Below are 22,287 nucleotides of genomic sequence, written 5' to 3'. Positions count from 1 at the left end.
ACTCGATCACCTCGAGAAGCTCGGCCTCAGTGTCATTTGGCGAAAAGTTCGCTGAACCCCAGTCAGACGATTCTGTTTCTGGGTATAGTTCTTAACTCGTGTTCCATGACGGCGCGGCTGTCACCACAGCGCGTGATGGGCATTCAGCGCGCAGCGAGTTCTTTCCGCTGCGGCGCGACCGTGTCGCTCAAACACTGTCAGAAGATGCTGGGCCTCATGGCCTCAGCATCTCCGGCTCTGCAGCTGGGCCTGCTCCGCATGCGCCCCCTGCAGTTCTGGCTGAAGACGCGGGTGCCACGCAGAGCGTGGGCGTCTGGCCGGCTGCATCTCAAGGTCAATCAGAGCTGTGTCACAGCTCTGGCACCTTGGACAGCGAACGGCTGGTACCGATCAGGTGTAAGCCTGGGGACTTCCCCGAATGTGAAGATGGTGTCGACTTTCCCCACTCACCATCATGAACAGCACTGTGACTGCAGTGGAGTCATTCAGATTCCTGGGAACCACCATCTCTCAGGACCTGAAGTGGGACAATCACATTGGCTCCATTGTGAAAAAAGCCCAACAAAGGTTGTACTTCCTTCGCCAGCTGAGGAAGTTTAACCTGCCACAGGAGCTGCTGAAACAGTTCTACTCAGCCGTCATTGAGTCAGTCCTGTGTACTTCAATTACTGTCTGGTTTGGTTCAGCAACAAAATCAGATATCAGAAGACTACAGAGAACTGTTCGGACTGCTGAAAGGATTATTGGTGCTCCCCTGCCCACCCTCCAAGAACTGTACACATCCAGAGTGAGGAAAAGGACTCAGAAAATCACTCTGGATCCCTCACATCCAAGTCACCCCATCTTTGAACTTTTGCCATCTGGCCGGCGCCTCAGAGCCGCAAATACAAGAACAGCAAGGCACAAGAATAGTTTCTTCCCCCAGGCAATCTACCTCATGAACAGTTAAATGTTTCCCACTTAAACTTATGCAAAAATGTGCAATATCCTTATTTATTTGTTGCCCCTCCATCCTAGAACATTCCTGCATCTCACTCAATCCTATTCCATTATCATTTATAGCACAATTGTTTATACACTTATTTATTTTTCAATTTGTAATTCTCCTGTAATTTTTTTTTTTTTTTTTTGTCTGTGTGTTGTTGTCTCTGTTTACTGGAAGCTTATGTCACTAAAACAAATTCCTTGTATGCGCAAGCATACTTGGCAATAAAGCTCTTTCTGATTCTGATTCTGATTCTGATGTCTGTGGTGTCCTACATAAATCGCCAGGGCGGTCTCGGGTCCTGAAACCTGTACAGGCTAGCCGAACGCCTCCTGGTTTGGGCTCAGCGCAACGTGCGTTCGCTGAGGGCAATGCATGTGCCTGGGCTACAGAATCTAGGTCCAGACAGGCTGTCCAGAGGCAATGTTCCTACGGGCGAATGGTCTCTACACCCGCAAACAGTCCGGCTGTTGTGGGAGAGATTTGGCAGGGCGGAGGTGGACCTCTTCGCGTCCCACGAAAACGCTCACTGCCCTGCGTTCTTTTCCAAGAACGAAAGCGCGCTGTCACGGGAATGCTTTATGCTTTCCCTCCCGTCTCCCTCCTTCCGCAGGTGATAGAACGGGTGAGAGAAACGAGATGTTCAATACTGCTTGTAGCACCTCTTTGGAAGAACCAACCATGGTTCCCAGATTTGATGCAGTTAGCAGATATCGCCCCGTGGCCAGTACCGTTGAGGAGGGACCTCCTCTCGCAGGCCAGGGGCTCAATTTGGCACCCTCAACCGGAGTTGTGGTCCCTCCATGTGTGGGCGCTCAACGGTTACCCGCTGATCTCGCAGTGGGAGTGCTAAATACCATCACTCAGGCTAGAGCTCCGTCGACACCTCGAAGTGGATGCCTCGAAGTGATCGGTGTTCTCCAGCTGGTGCACAGCTCGAGGATATTCACCCCTTAGTTGTGAGGTGACGGAGGTTCTCTCCTTCCTACAGGAGCTGTTGGATAAGGGCAGAGCCCCATCCACGCTCAACGTTTATGTGGCGGCCATCGCAGCATTTTCTGAAACAGCGCTCGGTCAGTCAATAGGAAGGAATGATTTGGTCATCCGGTTCCTCAGAGGAGCTAGGAGGCTGAATCCTCCCAGACCTCCGTCAGTCCCTATGTGGGACCTCGCGGCGGTTTTGGAGGCCATGAAGGGTCCCCCTTTTGAGCCTATCCAATCGGTTAGCCTTCAGCATCTGTCGTTCAAGACAGTATTCTTGTTGGCTCTCGCTTCGGTGAAGCGTGTGGGTGATTTGCACGCGCTCTCGGTGAGCCAGTCGTGCTTGGAGTTTGGGCCTAATGACTCAAGGGTCATACTCAAACCTAGGCACGGTTATGTGCCGAAATCCCTCAACATGCCGTTTCGGGCTCAGGTTATTGCCCTGTCTGCCCTGCTGGTGTCAGGAGAGGATAGAGACTCGAGTCTTCTTTGCCCTGTCAGGGTTTTAAGAGCTTATGTGTCTCGCTCTGCTGCCTTTCGGCAGATGGAGCAGCTGTTTGTCTCATTCGGTGGACATTCCAAGGGAATGGCTGTTTCAAGACAGACTCTATCCAGATGGATAGTTGACGCCATAGCGTAAGCTTACGCTTCCAGGGGCCTTCAGTGCCCGTTGGGCGTCAGAGCACACTCCACTAGAGGCGTCGCCTCGTCGTGGGCGTGGTCTACTGGGATCTCCTTGCAGGATATATGTATGGCGGCAGGTTGGGCCTCGCCGTCTACATTTATCAGGTTCTATAACCTGGAGGTTCCCGCCTTGCAAGCAAGGCTGCTGTTGGTATAGTTGAATCAGGGCCCTGAGGGGAATTCTGAGTTCACGAGCGCTATGCGCTGCCGACTGTTATATGGGCAGTATTGCGTAAGACCCGCATTGCCACATTGGTCAGGCCTTGCCTCGGCTGTGTGATGTCATATTACCGCATCTACGGATGCTGTTAGATATGGGACGGAGGGCTTTCCGCCCTTTCTGTCCTGGACTCTCTGTGAGTCCCTCAGGTGACTGTGCACTGTAAATCCTGGGCGTTGCTTCAGGTTTATTGGTGTGATCCCTGCGCGCACGAAGTTTTACATTGGGTTCCCGTAGCGTCTTAGTTAAGACGCAGTACGAGAGAGCTCTCGTAAGAGAACGTACTCGGTTACTAAACGCAACCTCGGTTCACTCTAGAAGTGCGAACGAGTACTGCGTTCTCTGCCGTGCGTACGATTCACTCTGGTTCACTTCGGCGATGAAATAAATCAGGTGAGTCAGCCTTTTTGAGCTCCTTTTATAGGTTGGGCCACACCCGTTTCGGCGGGAAGTGGCAAGAAGGGCGCGAAGAGCCCTTATTGGTCTGATGTTGCATCAGCCTGCGCTCGATAGGCTGTGCAGCTGCCGCAGAACAAGCCAATGAGCGAACGAGCCGTCTCGCCTATGGCTGTGTACTGCTGCAAATGCGCTTTACAAAAATACAAAATTAAGGATAATTTTTTGCTTCAGTATTTCGTGAAAAGAGACTTTTCCCGTAGCGTCTTAGCTAAGACGCAGTACTCGTTCGCTCTTCTAGAGAGAACCGAGGTTACGTTTAGTAACCGAGTATGCTTTATCTTATTTGCCTCTTAAGGGTAGTAGCTTGACAGGCAAATATAAGGTACTATGGGGGAGAGAAGGCAGGCAGAGGCAAAGATTGAACTGCCGGAGCTTTAATCAAATTAACAAAACAAACAAATAGCCAGGAACACAGAAAGCAAGACAACAGAAACACGAACAACCAGAAAGACTACAAACTGACACATAGGACAGGAAGTAATACCAACATCCTGAGAAGGCGAAAGGACCATTTAACATATGAAACATAAAAAACATAGAAATAGGCGATGCAATGCATGCTTTGTTCATTGTGAAATTGTTTGTTCAGATGACTTAAGATTTATTAAAATCACGATTGAGATGATTTAGATTGGGACAGCATTTGAACAAATATTTTAATCAACAAAATCATTTTTGTTATTAACATTTTAAGTGTATTATTGTTCAGTTTATACAAAATAATAGAATGACTCTTTCTTCAAACAAATTTTTTTAATTTTTTAGAAGAACACTTGCACCACTTTAAGTAAGTCCTAGCCACTGCATACCAGGATCACCTTGCTGTCTACGGAGGGTCACAAAGCTCACAGATTTAATCAAAAATATCTTAATTTGTGTTCCGAAGATGAACACAGGTCCTATAGGTTTGGAACAACATGAGGGTGAGTAATTAAAGACAGAAAAACTTTTTTTGTAGTGAACTATCCCTTTAAAGTATTATTTCCAGTATAATGTGTTGATTGAAATGACAAATTGTGAAATAATTCTTTATATTTATTTTTTAACTGCTCTTTGTGTCATGCCTGATATGCTCTGGCGCCCCATTGTTACAGCCCCAAAGGCCTCCTTTTAAAGGGATACACCATTCCAAAATAAAAGTTTTGTCATTATTCACTTACCCCCATGTTGTCCAAACCCGTAAAATGTTTGTTCGTCTTCGGAATGCAATTTAAGAGAGACTTGACTTGTTGCTTGAGACTGTCCCATAGACTGCCAAATAACACTGTCAAGGTCCAGGAAAGTACGAAAAGCATCATCAGAATAGTCCACCTGCCATCAGTGGTTCAACCGTGACATTATGAAGTGATGAGAATACTTTTGTAGAGCAAGAAAACAAAAATAACAACTTTATTCAACGATTCCTCTCCTCTGTGTCTCTCCTAATCAGCATAGTGCCATTTTGGCAATTCTTAGAAGTACACAGATAACTATTCTATATGTAAGTAAAAAATAATGACCTAAGAAAATGGTAAAAAAAAAAAAAAAAACAAGTTGAAACAAGTTCGGCTGATACATCTATTTAATTTCATGTTGGATGGTAAAAAAATCCACATTCTGATGCATTAGAAAAAGTATAAGAAAACCATGATAGAAGAGGAAAAATATTGAATAAAATATGATGAATGAATATAAAATAATGTTTTCTCGATACGGTTAAAAAGCTTCATCTAGACCCCCTCATTATTTAGACCCCCAAATAAGACCAGTTCCAATCGGATAATGAACATCTCAGGGAAAAAAAAAATTCTGTTTGTAATGTAGCTTTGTCAAAAAAGAAGATCCCTTAAAAACATTGTGTCAAACTAATTTTCCCTTACCTTTTGGCCTGTTAAAATATATATTTTTCCCGATCCTGGTAAAATGTACAACCTTTTTATATTTTTAGTGATGACAAAAACTAGCATAAATGTTTTGCATAAAACCATCGAAAATGTTTTGAATGTGGCTTTCTAACGAAATTTCACATAATTTATTTATTTCTTTTAATTTAAAAGGAGAATAGGACTCTGGGGCGAATGAATGCACATACGTGCATGAATGATATAGAAAGGGTGAGGGGGGGGGAGCTTTTCCAACTTAAACATTTCAATTGAAGATTTGTCATGCTTGCACAAGGAAGATTTTCTACTGGAAAATTTAGGTGTAATTTTATTTATTTATTGTTTTATCACCAATTTATCAATAGTCATGTTACCTATTTTATTTAAATTATTTTATACATTAGATTATATATGCGAGCACACACATATTGTGATCTCATGATCTGATAGAATTGTTTATTAATTATTGCCCTTAACCCTCTGGAGTCTAAGGGTATTTTTGGGGCCTGGAGAAGTTTTGTCATGCCCTGACATTTGTGCTTTTTTCAGTTTCTTATAAATATCTAAATGGGTAAAGTCTAATCTCACTGTAATCAGCACAAACTGGGCTGTAATAATATGTGAAATTATTGTACGTACATGATTGTGTTTTTGAGAAAAAAAATGTTATGCGTGGTTAGTGAAAAACTAAAAAAAAAAAACACATAAAGAACAATGGTTCCCGGGATTTTTGAGAACTGGAGCTTGTAGCCTAGAATTTCTCTTTCTAAATTATGTGAAAATCATCTTGTTTACTCACTCACAGAAAACAATATATTGATTTAAATTTTCTAAGACACTTTTTGTTGGTAAAAGTCATATGCGAGTAGGCGTCAACTATCATGATTATCATTGTGATTTACACCTGAGAAGACAAAGGCCTGCATAATGAGCTGCATAATGAGCCTCTCAGTCATCTGTGTCACTGAGAGGGAAGAGTTACAAGAAAGAATGTGAGAACAAAATAAATCTATATAATTGTATGTTTGTAGTTTATTTAGAATATATTTAATTATCCCACAACATACTTTAATATCCACTTGGGGGAGCAGTTAAACAGTTTATTAGGAACAATCAAAGCTGACTTTCAAACTAATTTTTTTGCATCAGTACAGTCACACAATCCTTCAGAAATCCTTTTAACAATCTTATTTTCTAAAAGTATTGTTATTATTATTATCATTATTATCATTATTAATGTTGAAAAGAGCTGAGAATATTTTTTCAGGTTTTTTAGGGGGGATAAATTAAAAGAACACCATTTTTTGTTACATTTGTTAGTTACATTTATTTGTTACATTTATATTATTTACATCAAGCTTTTGAATGGTATAGTATTGTATATTGTTATTGAAACTTCATAATGTTTCACTTGATTATATATTTAGTCAGGAATTATAGTTTGGAAAAAGTCTTTGGAAAAAGTCTAACTAGTAAAATGTTTACACGTTATGTGAAAACTAGTACAAGTATATAAATAAATAAAAAGAGACTTACTCATGTTTATGATCTCTGCTCAATAAAGTGCTTCATTCTTTTTTTCTGAGGAAATCCATTTCTCAAATCCTCAACCACATCACATCTTTTCGGGGTGAATTATGTTTTATTCCTCTCGTCGTGAAGCAAACAGTAAAATAAAAACTTGAAGAACAGTCTGGCTGCTTTTTCTTCTGTGTGGGCGTATTCAAGCCGCACGCTTCAGTTTGAATCTGAATAGCGCGTTCGGCGCGGGGGCGTGGTCACATTAGATATAATGTAGGGAGACGTGAAAAACAGACATCGCGTTGTTTTCATATGGATTACTTTAACACAGATTATCTGTTTTCGGCAGCACTTCTTTAGTTTAAAAGTAGACATGTCAAGCTTTCTATAGATATCTCTCTCATGTCTCTTCACTGAGTTACAGTTCATTTTAATGACGTGTTTGTAAATGAAGATCAGCGCAGACAAAGGCTGCAAAGAGCACACCTTGTTTGTTATCTTTATTTTATAAGTGCACAAAGTTTTGTTGTTATTATGTCTGTATCCAAAAAAAGTAGACCCTTTACAGGTTCGATTGATGTATTGCTCTTATCTGTACGATTAAAACTGAAAGTGTAATTTAAGTTCTTTTCAGGGTTATCAGGAGAAAATGACTCATAACGCGTATCCGTGTTAATCTACTCCAGAGGGTTAAAACCAATATCTTTGCCTTCCATAGAGTGTGTGAGAGAGACAGCAAAAAAACCCTGCCTTGGAATGCAACTGGACACCAGGTGGGGAAAGCCCCCAGATGTAGGAACATTCAAATCTACAAAAAACATTCCTCAGGACGGACCATAAAATCTTTAAAAACATTCCTACATTTGTACAAACATCTTTTGTCATCCCCGGAAGTCAAAGACTGACGTTGGAATTTCGCATATGCTGGTTTACACATCTTGATAGGTCACGGTGTCAATACAACGTGGGTGGGTGTCATGTGGGTGGGCTACGTGGGAGAAGGGAAAGGTCACAAAGGTCAAACTCATCAATCAAAGTGACAGAAGGTGTATCATAGGGACTACTCTTTTATGAACGCCATCTATTCGTAGCAGTGAATGAAGAGGTATCATATCAATCACAAGTGCAGTATGGAGTACCTCAAGGCTCAGTACTAGGGCCGCTACTATTAACGCTTTACATGTTACCCTTGAGAGATATCATCAGGAGACACAGTGTTAGCTTTTACCGTTATGCAACTTTATATTTCTTCGCAGCCAGGCGAAACATACCAATTAGAAAAACTAACGGAATGTATAGTCAATATAAAAAACTGGATGACAAGTAATTTCTTACTGCTAAATTCTGAAAAAACAGAGGTGTTAATTATAGGACCTAAAAACTCTGCTTGTAATAACCTAGAACACTGTCTAAGACTTGATGGTTGCTCTGTCAATTCTTCATCATCAGTTAGGAACCTAGGTGTGCTACTTGATCGCAATCTTTCCTTAGAAAGCCACATTTCTAGCATTTGTAAAACTACATTTTTTAATCTCGAAAAAATATCTATATTATGGCCTATGCTCTCAATGTCAAATGCAGAAATTTTAATCCACGCATTTATGACCTCAAGGTTAGATTATTGTAATGCTTTGGCTGGTTATTCTGCACGCTTAGTAAACAAACTACAGCTAGTCCAAAATGCAGCAGCAAGAGTTCTTACTAGAACCAGGAAGTATGACCGTATTAGCCCGGTCCTGTCAACACTGCACTGGCTCCCTGTTAAACATTGTATAGATTTTCTTCTATTCTTCTATTCATCATTAGAAGAATGGCATCTACGCTAATATTTGTCTGTTTCTCTCTTGTTCCGAGGTCACCGTAGCCACCAGATCCAGTCTGTGTCCAGATCAGAGGGTCACTGCAGTCACCCGGATCCAGTACGTATCCAGACCAGATGGTGGATCAGCACCTATAAAAGGACCTCTACATCCCTGAAAGACAGCGGAGACCAGGACAACTAGAGCCCCAGATACAGATCCCCTGTAAAGACCTTGTCTCAGAGTACCACCAGGACAAGACCACAGGAAACAGATGATTCTTCTGCACAATCTGACTTTGCTGCAGTCTGGAATTGAACTACTGGTTTCGTCTGGTCAGAGGAGAACTGGCCCCACAACTGAGCCTGGTTTCTCCCAAGGTTTTTTTCTCCATTCTGTCACCGATGGAGTTTCAGTTCCTTGCCGCTGTCGCCTCTGGCTTGCTTAGTTGGGGTCACTTCATCTACAGCGATATCGTTGACTTGATTGCAAATAAATGCACAGACACTATTTAACTGAACAGAGATGACATAACTGAATCCAATGATGAACTGCCTTTAACTATCATTTTTGCATTATTGACACTGTTTTCCTAATGAATGTTGTTCAGCTGCTTTGACACAATCTTTTTTTGTTTAAAGCGCTATATAAATAAAGGTGACTTGACTTGACATTGTCTGCCTCTCTCTCCTATGGAATTGTTGACTCACAGAGAGACAATTCTCTACAGTTCAATCAGTCAATTCTGTTTGATCATAATTTCCACATTCCAGTGACTGAACAATTCTGCACTCTGTCCTGCATTTTCTTTCTTTCTTTTTGACAGGTCTGTTTCACTCATGTCACGGGTCTGGTTGCTTTGGGTTTGTTTTTGATCTGTCCTGGTTTGGGGAGGAGCCCAGTTCCTTTGTTCGATCATCCTTACATTGTGCTCTGTTGGAGAGCTGGACCTTTACCATTACCTTCCTTTTTGTTCATTATTTGTTTATTTGTATCACCTAGACTAAATAAATGTTTTGTTTAATATGATATTTTTAATTTTGCCTTCCTGAGTTTTGATTCCATTAAAGCTCTCGCTGGTTTTCTTTTGAAAAGCTGAAATTTACTCCTGTCCACTAACAAGTCTCTTCAGCCAACAAAGAGTTTCCCACAGTTCCCTCAAAACAAACACATCTCACTCTGACATCTTTCATGCTGAGTTTTAACCCAAAACACCTAAAATTCCCCCACAATGAGAAAGTGGTAAAGTCAAAGTAAAACAGTGAAATGTAATTGGGTGGTCACTGTGGGGCTGAGCAAGCTTAATTTTGTTCTCCATTAAGGATTTTCATTGGTATTGCTTTCATCAATAGTTCAGATAAAAAGAACATCAGATGGGATTTAATATGTGAAGAAGAGATCAATGATATAATATAATAAACCACAGTAGCAAGATTTATCAGATTAATTCACCCGACTCAGATTTGGCAAGTCAACCTTCAAAGTTTCCAAGAACTACATGTGACAAACTTCAGAACAAAATGTTAGCACAGTAACTGCTTATGAAAACAGAGAGTGCATTTTTGGGTGGAGGTGGTACAGAGATGCTACAACACAAGCTGAATATTTTAATGTGATGAAAATCTGGAACCAGAATCTTTCTTTCACTTTGTTTTGGTTTGTTTTTGTAATGCTGAAATGTTAATCCGCTCAGCATATCTCCCTTTCCACTGTAATAAACAAGTGAGCACTGTTTATCTGTCCTCAGACACACACTTAGCCCTGCTCCATTCATACTCTGTAAAATTCATAGAATTCAAAGAAAGATGTGTAATGTTCCTCTGAAGATTCTTCTTACCTGTGGTATCTTCTGATCTCGAGGAGGCCAGTAATGCAGAGGCGAGACCCAACAGAATAATCCACATCCTGATGCTGATGAGGAAACTATATGTGAATCCAGACTGTGTACAGTAGAGCTTAGAGTCTGCTGCAAGTTTGGAGATTTGAGTGTCTTAACTAATAAAGATCAGAGGAAAGGGAAGTGCATGTATAACCACACCCTTCTACATCTCCCTTCACTCTCTCTCTCTGGTGTTTGTGTCGTAAGAGATTGACATAACTCTTGAATCATCCCTCACCTCCAAATCACCCTGCTACTGCTTCTCAGCCCCGTTAATGTATATTTATGTTAATTTTTTTTTTCATATTTGAAACATTTGTTGGTCATTTTGTGTGAGTATCTGCAAAGATGATAAAATAATTTTGGCACGTTGAATATCAAAGTTTCCGAGAACTACATGTGACAGCTACTGTGAGCTCACAAAGAGCCTCTGCACCCAATGAATCACTTAAAATATCCAGACATAAATCAAAAGAAAAGATACATAAAGCCTATTTAAGCATGATTAAGATTTGTTTCACTGTGACATTATTTTAAATACATTTCCCCACAAATTTTCATGACTTTATGTTTATACAAATGAATGTTTAAAATTACTATAATGCAGGCTTTTTTTTCACTTAGTACAAATTAGAAGCAGCACATCTACCACACCAGCATTCATCAGACACATGACTTCATGAAATAATTAAGCCAAATTACCTTTCAGATTGAGATTCACAAAAAAAAAAATATTTGTTAAGCAACAACAGCTGACAAACACAAAGACAATATAAGCTGCATTATGTTTGTCATGAAAAACAGAATCGGCTTGTTTGAAAACAGGACAAATTCTTCATTTGTTGTTATGAACAGAATAAACCAGACACCTTCTGGAAACTCAGATCTTCGAGACTTCTCTCCTCTCACTTCCTGTGTAGAGTTGCCGCTTTAAATAGTGGTATGATTCTGTCCTTTGCTATGGTGATACACACAAACAAATGTATTGTAGGCTACACAAACTCCTGAACACCTGATGCAGTAAAGACGAGTCTGCTTAAACGGAATTTCACTGTAACACTTTATAATGCCTTATTTAATGTCTTTCACAGAAAGCTATCATTTAAATTCACAATAAAGACATTTAAGGCACAGATCATGTGGCTACAACAATGGTCATACAGATCTGACAAAGTCATACAAGTCTGAAAAAAAGCTAAATACACTCACTATTAACATAACATGAAAAAAAGTGAGTATGAAATCATATTAAATCAAGTCAACAGTTTCTGCCTGTTTCAGGTCATGGCAGTTTTGTCTAAAAATTCATAAATAGTTACAGATTATTTTTATCTTCTCATCATTTGTGTTGATTTTGAAGTATGAAAGATGGCAGATGGCAGTAGATCAGCTGTGACTCAGAACGGCCTTCTAAGAGCTGAAGCTGTGCTGAACAACCACAGTTATATCATGTTAAGCAGAGTCTGGTATCTGCTGGAATTTTATTGAAAAGATGAGAATTATTGTACCTTTTACAAAGGATTTAAAAGAATTGGGTTTTTTCAAAATTACACTGATCAGAAAAAAAAAACAGGAAGTGGTTGTGGTGGATGTGGTGTTGCAATCTGCACCATGGTAACACACAAACACAAGAGTAAGTGCTAATGAAACACTTCTAAGTGAGTAACTAGCAACACAGCACTGCATATCCAGTATTATTTATGTACAACAGCTTATTGTACTTTGTGTTTTTAGGTCACTTCCCCTTACCTGCTTTTACATTCCTGTACTTGTATGTGTGTGTGTTCCCTTGTTAGTGGCCATAGTCAGTCTCATTAGTTGTCATGATAGTTCATTAGCCACACCCCCTCATTATCCTGTTAAGTTTGTTCTCTTCTATATAGATAGTGCTGTGTTTCTTTCTCGTTCTCTGTTCCTGTGGGTGGTTGCTCAAACCCCCCCAACAGGATTTTTTTTTTTTACATTTACACCATAGTTTTCAAAACTTAATAATAACTGGGCTAAGTTATCATGCAGAAACACAGCAAAAAAATATTGTCAAACATTTCATCTTCATTACTCAGTAATTAACTATTCTGGGTGTTTGTTTTTTTCTCCTTTGGATGGTGTGTTTGATGAATTTACTACACAAAATTTATCTTGCAAAGTTAAATTCTCTATTTCAGTTTTATCACGTGATAGAAAGTCTAAGGCCATCTCAAGCCGAAGGGCAAACTCATCTAATTTGCGGCCTATTATGCATCAAACTAACATTGATGTAAAGACACAAAGCACAGCCATCAAGTTAGCATTTTTTAAACATTCGCTCACTAAAAAATAAATCATTTCTAATCAATGACTTTATAACCACAAACAATCTGGATTTTATGTTTCTAAACGAAACATGGCTTGAAGACAGCTGCAATGCAACAGTCCTTAATGAAGCAGCCCCTCCTAACTTCACTTACATGAGTGTCTGCAGGACTGTTAGGAGAGGTGGGGGTGTAGCTGCTCTATTTAAAGATGTCTATCAATGCAAGCAAGTGCCATTTGGTCAGTACTTGTCTTTTGAATATCTAGGGATTGTGCTGCAAGGTGCTCTACACATTCTGTTTATTATTATTTACAGGCCTCCAAAATACTCTCCAGCCTTTGTTGAAGAGGTCACAGAAATGTTATCAATGATTTCCTCAGAGTTTGACTGTTTTGCTATTGCAGGGGATTTTAATATTCACATAGATAATTCAGAAAACAAAACTACAAAAGAAATGATAACGGTTCTAAACACTTTTGACTTGACTCAGCATGTGCATGGACCCACACACAAAGGTGGACACACTCTAGACTTAATCATCAGTAGGGGTCTAAACATTTCATCCATTGTTATTAAGGACGTAGCACTATCTGATCACTTCTGTATTTTCTTTGATATTTTGATGTCTGCTACAACTGAATCTAGATCGGTCTCTGTCAGAAAGAGATGTATTAACGAGAACACAAGTGTACTATTTATGGAGGCTATATCTTTAACACCAAGCCATTTCTGCAGACTCTGTTGATATTCTCCTTGATTCATTCAACTCAAAAGTTAAGAATGTTATTGATGATATTGCTCCAATAATAATCAGTAAGAAAACAAACAGACAGAAATCAGTTTGGAGAAGATAAACAGCAGTTCAGACTATGAAAAGACAATGCAGAAAAGCAGAGCGGATGTGGCGGAAGACAAAACTTGAAATTCACTATAGCATCTACAAAGACAGCCTTCATGCTTTTAATGTGAAACTAGCCACAGCTAGACAGAATTTCTTCTCAAACCTTATAAACAGTAACTTAAATAACACTCGTACTCTTTTTGCCACTGTTGAGAGACTGACAAACCCCCCAAGTCAGATTCCCAGTGAAATGCTCTCAGACAGCAAATGCAATGAGTTTGCATCCTTCTTTTCTGAGAAGATCATCAATATCAGGAAGGCGATTAGCACATCCTCAAGAAATGCAGAGGTCAGACAGATTAGGCCACAATATCAAAAAGATACTATGTTGATTTTTGAAGCAATTGATAGCAAAATTCTGGAAGACATAGTGCAGCACTTAAAATTGTCAACCTGCTATCTTGACACACTTCCCACATCTTTTTTCAAAAATGTGTTTAACTGCTTAGAAGCAGATCTTTTAGAAGTGGTGAACACCTCATTTCTTTCTGGGACATTTCCAAACTCCTTAAAAAATGCAGTTGTTAAGCCCCTCCTGAAAAAGAGCAATCTTTATAACACCATTTTGAGCAATTTTAGACCAATATCTAATCTTCCTTTAATAGGTAAAATTATAGAAAAGTTCGTTTTTAATCAGCTGAACAAATACTTAAACTCAAATGGATACCTGGACAATTTTCAATCTGGTTTTCGACCGCATCACAGCACAGAGACAGCACTCATTAAGATAATAAATGATGCTGCGTTTGACACTGTCGATCATAACATACTACTAGAGAGACTGGAAAACTGGGTCGGGCTTTCTGGGATGGTACTCAAATGGTTCAGGTCATACTTAGAAGGGAGAGGTTATTATGTGAGTCTAGGAGAGCATAAGTCTAAGTGGACGTCCATGACATGTGGAGTCCCACAAGGCTCAATTCTTGCACCGCTCTTGTTTAGCCTGTATATGCTTCCACTAAGTCAAATAATGAGAAAGAACCAAATTGCCTATCACAGCTATGCTGATGATACCCAGATTTACCTAGCCTTATCTCCAAATGACTACAGCCCCATTGGTTCCCTCTGCCAATGCATTGATGAAATTAATAGTTGGATGTGCCAGAACTTTCTTCAGTTAAACAAGGAAAAAACTGAAGTCATTGCATTTGGAAACAAAGATGAAGTGTTCAAGGTGAATGCATACCTTAACTCTAGGGGTCAAACAACTAAAAATCAAGTCAGGAATCTTGGTGTGATTCTGGAGACAGACCTTAGTTTCAATAGTCATGCAGACATTGCAAGAATTAGATATTTTGTTTCCAGCCAAGACTTGGAGATACTTGTTCATGCCTTCATCACCAACAGGGTGGACTATTGTAATGGGCTCCTCACCGGCCTTCCCAAAAAGACCATTAGACAGCTGCAGCTCATCCAGAACGCTGCTGCCAGGATTCTGACTAGAACCAGAAAATCTGAGGATATCACACCAGTCCTCAGGTCCTTACACTGGCTTCAAGTTACATTTATTTACATTGATTTTAAAGTACTTCTACTCATATATAAGTCACTAAATGACCTAGGACCAAAATATATTTCAGATATGCTCACTGAATATAAGCCTAACAGACCACTCAGATCATTAGGATCGAGTCAGTTAGAAATACCAAGGGTTCACACAAAACAAGGGGAGTCCTCCTTTAGTTACTATGCCGCCTGCAGTTGGAATCAGCTTCCAGAAGAGATCAGATGTGCTAAAACACTGGTCACATTTAAATCTAGACTTAAAACTCATCTGTTTAGCTGTGCATTTATTGAATGAGCACTGTGCAATGTCCGAACTGATTGCAATATATATTTTCACTGTTTTTTTTTTATTTTTTATTTTATCTAAAATCATTTTCTAACTGTTTTAAATTCATTTTAAATAAGTACAGTTTTAATAATTTTAAAAGATTTAAAATTGCTTGTTTTATTCATGTTATTATTTTTCTTCATTATTATTTTACTTTCTTTTATGTAAAGCACTTTGAATTACCATTGTGTACGAAATGTGCTATATAAATAAACTTGCCTTGCCTTGCCTAAATGCATGGACTGCAAACACATGATTTAGTAACCAAATAATAGGCCTACACACATTCTTTCTATGAGGGTTACATTTCACTAAATAAAATGATTTAATAAATAACTGTTTACAATAAGCACTTTTTCGCATGTACACAGGACAAAGTTTGAGGGCGCACACAATCTAAGGGAGCTCAGAGCCATAATCACTAACTTATATGGGAGAGCAAGCCGAGAGATTCATGCTAGCACCCTCTCGTATTACAATAATGCACTCTTGACATTTGCCATTAAAATAACACAAAAAAACTGCCTCAAATGAACTATGAAAAAAAATAAAGTTGTACAAGAAACAATCAATTTCTAATTGTTTAAAATGAACGGATCTGATGTTTTTCCGTGGCCATTCGTGCCCCTGAGCACCCATGGGAAAGTCACCTATGAGCGTTTCAACTTGAAAACGCTAAAGGCTAATCATTTATATATAGTTTAATTTGACAAAATGGAACGCTTTGTACCCCTCCTTGAACTGCCACCTTAACGTGGTGGAGGGGTTTGAGTACCCGAATGACCCTAGGAGCTATGTTGTCCGGGGCTATATGCCCCTGGTAGGGTCTCCCAAGGCAAACAGGTCCTAGGCGACGGGTCCGACTAAGAGCGGTTCAGAACCCCCTTATGAGAAGACTAAATCTAAGGACCGTGACGTCGCCCGGTATAGCGCAGCCGGGGCCCCACCCTGGAGCCAGGCCCGGGGTTGGGGCTCGTATGCGAGCGCCTGGTGGCCGGGCCTCTCCCCACGGGGTCCGGCCGGGCTCAGCCCGAAGGAGCGACGTGGGGCCGCCTTCCCGTGGGCTCACCACCTACAGGAGGGACCGTAAGGGGCCGGTGCTTAGACAATCGGGCGGCAGTCGAAGGCGGGGGCCTCGACAGCCCGATCCCTGGACACGGAAACTAGCTCTAGGGACGTGGAACGTCACCTCACTGGCGGGGAAGGAGCCCGAGATTGTGCGTGAGGTTGAGAGGTTCCGACTAGCGATAGTCGGGCTCACCTCTACGCACAGCTTGGGCTCTGGAACCACACTCCTCGAGAGAGGATGGACTCTTCACCACTCTGGAGTTGCCCATGGTGAGAGGCGGCGGGCTGGTGTGGGTTTGCTTATAGCCCCCCAGCTCAGCTGCCATGTGTTGGAGTTTACCCCGGTGAACGAGAGGGTCGCTTCCCTGCGCCTTCGGGTCGGGGATAGGTCTCTCACTGTCGTTTGTGCCTACGGGCCGAACGGCAGTGCAGAGTACCCGGCCTTCTTGGAGTCTCTGGGAGGGGTGCTGGAAAGTGCTCCGACTGGGGACTCCGTCGTTTTACTGGGGGACTTCAACGCCCACGTGGGCAACGACAGTGACACCTGGAGGGGCGTGATTGGGAGGAACGGCCCCCCTGATCTGAACCCGAGCGGTGTTCAGTTATTGGACTTCTGTGCTAGTTACAGCTTGTCCATAACGAACACCATGTTCAAGCATAAGGGTGTCCATCAGTACACGTGGCACCAGGACACCCTAGGCCGTAGGTCGATGATCGACTTTGTGGTCGTTTCATCCGACCTCCGGCCGTATGTCTTGGACACTCGGGTGAAGTGAGGGGCGGAGCTGTTAACCGATCACCACCTGGTGGTGAGTTGGATCCGATGGCGGGGGAGGAAGCTGGACAGACTCGGCAGACCCAAACGTACTGTGAGGGTCTGCTGGGAACGTTTGGCCGAGTCTCCTGTCAGAGAGATCTTCAACTCCCACCTCCGGCAGAGCTTCGACCGAATCCCGAGGGAGGCTGGAGATATTGAGTCCGAGTGGACCATGTTCTCCACCTCCATTGTCGAAGCGGCCGCTCGGAGCTGTGGCCGTAAGGTTTCCGGTGCCTGTCGAGGTGGCAATCCCCGAACCCGGTGGTGGACACCGGAAGTAAGGGATGCCGTCATGCTGAAGAAGGAGTCCTATCGGGCCTGGTTGGCTTGTGGGACTCCTGAGGCAGCTGACAGGTACCGGCAGGCCAAGCGGACTACAGCCCGGGTGGTTGTGGAGGCAAAAACTCGGGCCTGGGAGGAGTTCGGTGAGGCCATGGAGAAGGACTATCGGTCAGCCTCGAAGAGATTCTGGCAAACCGTCCGGCGCCTCAAGAGAGGGAAGCAGTGCCCTACCAACGCTGTTTACAGTAAAGGTGGGGAGCTGTTGACCTCAACTGGGGATGTCGTTGGACGGTGGAAGGAATACTTCGAGGATCTCCTCAATCCCGCTGTCACGTCTTCCATTAAAGGAAGCAGAGGCTGAGGGCTCAGATGTCGTCCATCACCCAAGCTGAAGTCACCGAGGTAGTCAAGAAACTCCTCGGTGGCAAGGCACCGGGGGTGGATGAGATCCGCCCTGAGTACCTCAAGTCTCTGGATGTTGTGGGGCTGTCTTGGCTGACACGCCTCTGCAGCATCGCGTGGCAGTCGGGGACGGTGCCTCTGGGATGGCAGACCGGGGTGGTGGTCCCTCTTTTTAAGAAGGGGGACCGGAGGGTGTGTTCCAACTACAGGGGGATCACACTTCTCAGCCTCCCTGGGAAAGTCTATGCCAGGGTATTGGAGAGGAGAATCCGGCCGATAGTAGAACCTCGGATTCAGGAGGAACAGTGTGGTTTTCGTCCAGGCCGTGGAACACTGGACCAGCTCTATACCCTCTACAGGGTGCTGGAGGGTTCATGGGAGTTTGCCCAACCAGTCCACATGTGCTTTGTGGATTTGGAGAAGGCATTCGACTGTGTCCCTCGCGGCGGCCTGTGGAGGGTGCTCCGGGAGTATGGGGTCCGGGGCCCTTTGCTAAGGGCTATCCGGTCCCTGTACGACCGGAGCAGGAGCTTGGTTCGTATTGCCAGCAGTAAGTCAGACTTGTTCCCGGTGCGTGTTGGACTCCGGCAGGGCTGCCCTTTGTCGCCGGTTCTGTTCATGATTTTTATGGACAGAATTTCTAGGCGCAGCCAGGGGCCGGAGGGGGTCAGGTTTGGTGACGACACGATTTCGTCTCTGCTCTTTGCGGATGATGTTGTCGTGTTGGCCTCATCAAGCCAGGACCTTCAGCATGCACTGGGACGGTTTGCAGCCGAGTGTGAAGCGGCTGGGATGAGAATCAGCACCTCCAAATCCGAGGCCATGGTCCTCAGTCGGAAAAGGGTGGCTTGCCCACTTCAGGTTGATGGAGAGTTCCTGCCTCAAGTGGAGGAGTTTAAGTATCTTGGGGTCTTGTTCACGAGTGAGGGAAGGATGGAACGGGAGATTGACAGACGGATCGGTGCAGCTTCTGCAGTAATGTGGTCGATGTACCGGTCTGTCGTGGTGAAGAAAGAGCTGAGCCGCAAGGCGAAGCTCTCGATTTACTGGTCAATCTACGTTCCTACTCTCACCTATGGTCATGAGCTTTGGGTCATGACCGAAAGGACAAGATCCCGGATACAGGCGGCCGAAATGAGCTTTCTCCGCAGGGTGGCTGGGCGATCCCTTAGAGATAGGGTGAGAAGCTCAGTCACCCGGGAGGAGCTCAGAGTAGAGCCACTGCTCCTCCACATCGAGAGGGGTCAGCTGAGGTGGCTCGGGCATCTGTTCCGGATGCCTCCTGGACGCCTTCCCAGGAAGGTGTTCCGGGCGCGTCCCACTGGGAGGAGACCCCGGGGTAGACCTAGGACACGCTGGAGAGACTATGTCTCCCGGCTGTCCTGGGAACGCCTCGGTGTCCCCCCAGAAGAGCTGGAGGAAGTGTCTAGGGAGAGGGAAGTCTGGGGTTCTCTGCTTAGACTGCTGCCCCCGCGACCCGGCCCCGGATAAGCGGAAGAAGATGGATGGATGGATGGATGGATGGAACGCTTTGTAATATCTACATCCCGAGTAAGTGACTCATCTGCCTCTAACGAAAAACAGCTGGTGCAAATCCAGATGTAGATCCTAATAAACCCACTGCAAAAGCCTGCGCTAAACGCATATGAGACAAGTCTAGAAAGTACACGCACAATGCAACTTGTTTCACAAATGCAAAGATACTGTGGCAAAACATACAAAAAGATTTAGATAGACATCAACCCTCCACATACAAACCCCAGCAATGGAGACAATCTTCTAACAAATTCAGATAAACAGATTAAATGCAATGCATTTGCAATACATGCACGTATCTTCTGTTAAATGATAGAAGTATGATAGACGTACCACAACTTTAATCTTACACTGTAATATAACACATCACGTATAAAAACACAGCAGTTATTTAAATATTAGAACAAAGATTACAGTCATCGTCAACTGATCTCAGTGGAACTTATGGCGCTTTTCCATGGCATGATATGACTCGGTACAGTTCACATTTGGGGTTTTTCTACTGGGTACAGTCCCTGGTACCTGGTACTTTTTTTAATACTACAGAAGTTCCAAGTGAACTGTACTGTTACGTGTAAACTCTGGAGTAAAACTCGTTCAGATCATCTGCCAGTTGTTGATTCTGCACAGTGCTGGGGGATAGTGTCTTGTACCACACTGATGCTGAGTCGCTGGAAGTGAACTGAGTCCTTATTTTTCCAGAAAAATTCCTCTTTGCCACTCTGATCTCCTTTTCCAGTGTATATTTAGCCTGTTTATACAAAACATTGTCCCCCTTCCTGTAAGCATCTTCTTTGGCCTGACGGAGCTGTCGGAGTTTTGCAGTGAACCAGGTTTTGTCATTGTTGTAAGTTAGATGAGTCCTGGTAGGAATACACATATCCTCACAGATACTGATATAAGATGTTACAGTCTTTGTGAGCTCGTCCAGATCAGTGGCAGCAGCTTCAAAAACACTCCAGTCAGTGAGCTAACAATAAGATTGTAAATCCTGCTCTGCTTCATTAGTCCATCTTTTTACATTCCTTGATAAAGTCAAGTCAAGTCACCTTTATTTATATAAAGCTTTAAACAAAAAAAGATTGTGTCAAAGCAACTGAACAACATTAATTGGGAAAATGGTGTGTCAATAATGTAAAATCACAGTTAAAGGCAGTTCATCATTGAATTCATCTCAGTTCAGTTTAAATAGTGTCTATGCATTCATTTGCAATCAAGTCAATGATATCGCTGTAGATGAAGTGACCCCAACTAAGCAAGCCAGAGGCGACAGCGGAAAGGAACCTAAACTCCATTGGTGACAGAATGGAGAAAAAACCTTTGGAGAAACCAGGCTCAGTTGGGGAGACAGTTCTCCTCTGACCAGACTAAACCAGTAGTTCAATTCCAGGCTGCAGCAAAGTCAGATTGTGCAGAAGAATCTGCTGTCTTTCAGGGCTGTAGAGGTCCTTTCTAGGTGCTGATCCACCATCTGGTCTGGATACGTACTGGATCCGGGTGACTGCAGTGACCCTCTGATCTGGATATAGACTGGATCTGGTGGCTACGGTGACCTCGGAATAAGAGAGAAACAGACTAATATTAGCGTAGATGCCATTCTTTTAACGATGTAGCAAGTACATCGGGTGTTATGGGAAGTGTTCCCGGTTCCAGTTTACTTAATTAATGCATCCAAAAAATCCTTTAATGGATTTGGAAATTAAAAGCAAAGTAGTGTGTTATGTGGAAGCCAGGTTAAAGAGATAGGTGTTTAATCTAGATTTAAACTGCAAGAGTGTGTCTGCCTCCCGAACAATGTTAGGTAGGTTATTCCAGAGTCCAGGTGCTAAATAGGAAAAGGATCTGCCGCCCAGAGTTGATTTTTTAGGGCTTTATAATATTATTATGGCACAGTAATATAGTAATAATGTACTACTTTTCTCTTTTTTTTTTCCTGATCATTTGGAATGAGAATAAAAAGACAAAAAACAAAACAAAACAAAAAAAACAACAACAATCAAATACAAAAAAACCTTGCAAATAAGTTTAAACATCCATTCAATATCTATTATTTCCTGAGTATTACTGATGAACTGATCAAAAAGTAGGCTACTGTTCACATGTGTTTTACTACTATATAGTGTAGTAATATAGTAATAATTTAGTACTTTTTCCTGTTTTATTGTTGGCTTCCTCTTTTCTGATAATTTGGAATGAGGATAAAAAAGACACACACACAAAAACATGCAAATATGTTCAAACATCAATTGAATATCTAATATTTCCTGAATATTATGAAATTCGACCCCTGGTGACGTCATAATATGCAAATTAGATTAGTATATATACACCCCACATAAACTTTTGATCATGCCAAACATTGTTGTAATTGACTGTAGATCTCTATCTTTAAGCCCTTTCAAGCCACAATCTTTTGAAATCTTGATGTCAAAATACAACATTTTTTCCAAAAAACCATGGCGCCTTAAGGGTTAAACGTGCAGAACAACCACCCAATAAAGTATTACAGTAATCTAACCTTGAGGTCATAAATGCATGGATTAACATTTCTGCATTTGACATTGAGAGCATAGGCCTTAATTTAGATATATTTTTGAGATGGAAAAATGCAGTTTTACAAATGCTAGAAACGTGGCTTTCTAAGGAAAGATTTCTATCAAATAGCACACCTAGGTTCCTAACTGATGACGAAGAATTGACAGAGAAGCCATTAAGTCTTAGTGTACTAGGTTATTACATGCAGAGTTTTTAGGTCCTATAATTA

At 42.2% G+C, this 22,287-nt stretch overlaps 1 protein-coding gene across 2 annotated transcripts in view; it reads right to left on the bottom strand.

Annotated features, from left to right (window-relative positions):
• The window catches only part of LOC132124883 (CD44 antigen-like), a 31,851-nt gene extending 21,349 nt beyond the window's left edge, over window positions 1-10,502 (bottom strand). For both annotated transcript variants that reach the window (XM_059536030.1, XM_059536031.1), the window contains exon 1: window positions 10,349-10,502. In XM_059536030.1, the coding sequence (XP_059392013.1) occupies window positions 10,349-10,415 (67 nt within the window). In that variant the 5' untranslated portion in view covers window positions 10,416-10,502. The remainder of the gene's footprint in view (window positions 1-10,348) is intronic.
• Between the last annotated feature and the right edge of the window lie 11,785 nt (window positions 10,503-22,287).

This window comes from Carassius carassius, chromosome 43, assembly GCF_963082965.1.
Source record: "Carassius carassius chromosome 43, fCarCar2.1, whole genome shotgun sequence".
In the NCBI taxonomy this organism is placed as follows: domain Eukaryota; kingdom Metazoa; phylum Chordata; class Actinopteri; order Cypriniformes; family Cyprinidae; genus Carassius; species Carassius carassius.
This window is presented reverse-complemented; position numbering and strand designations above follow the sequence as displayed.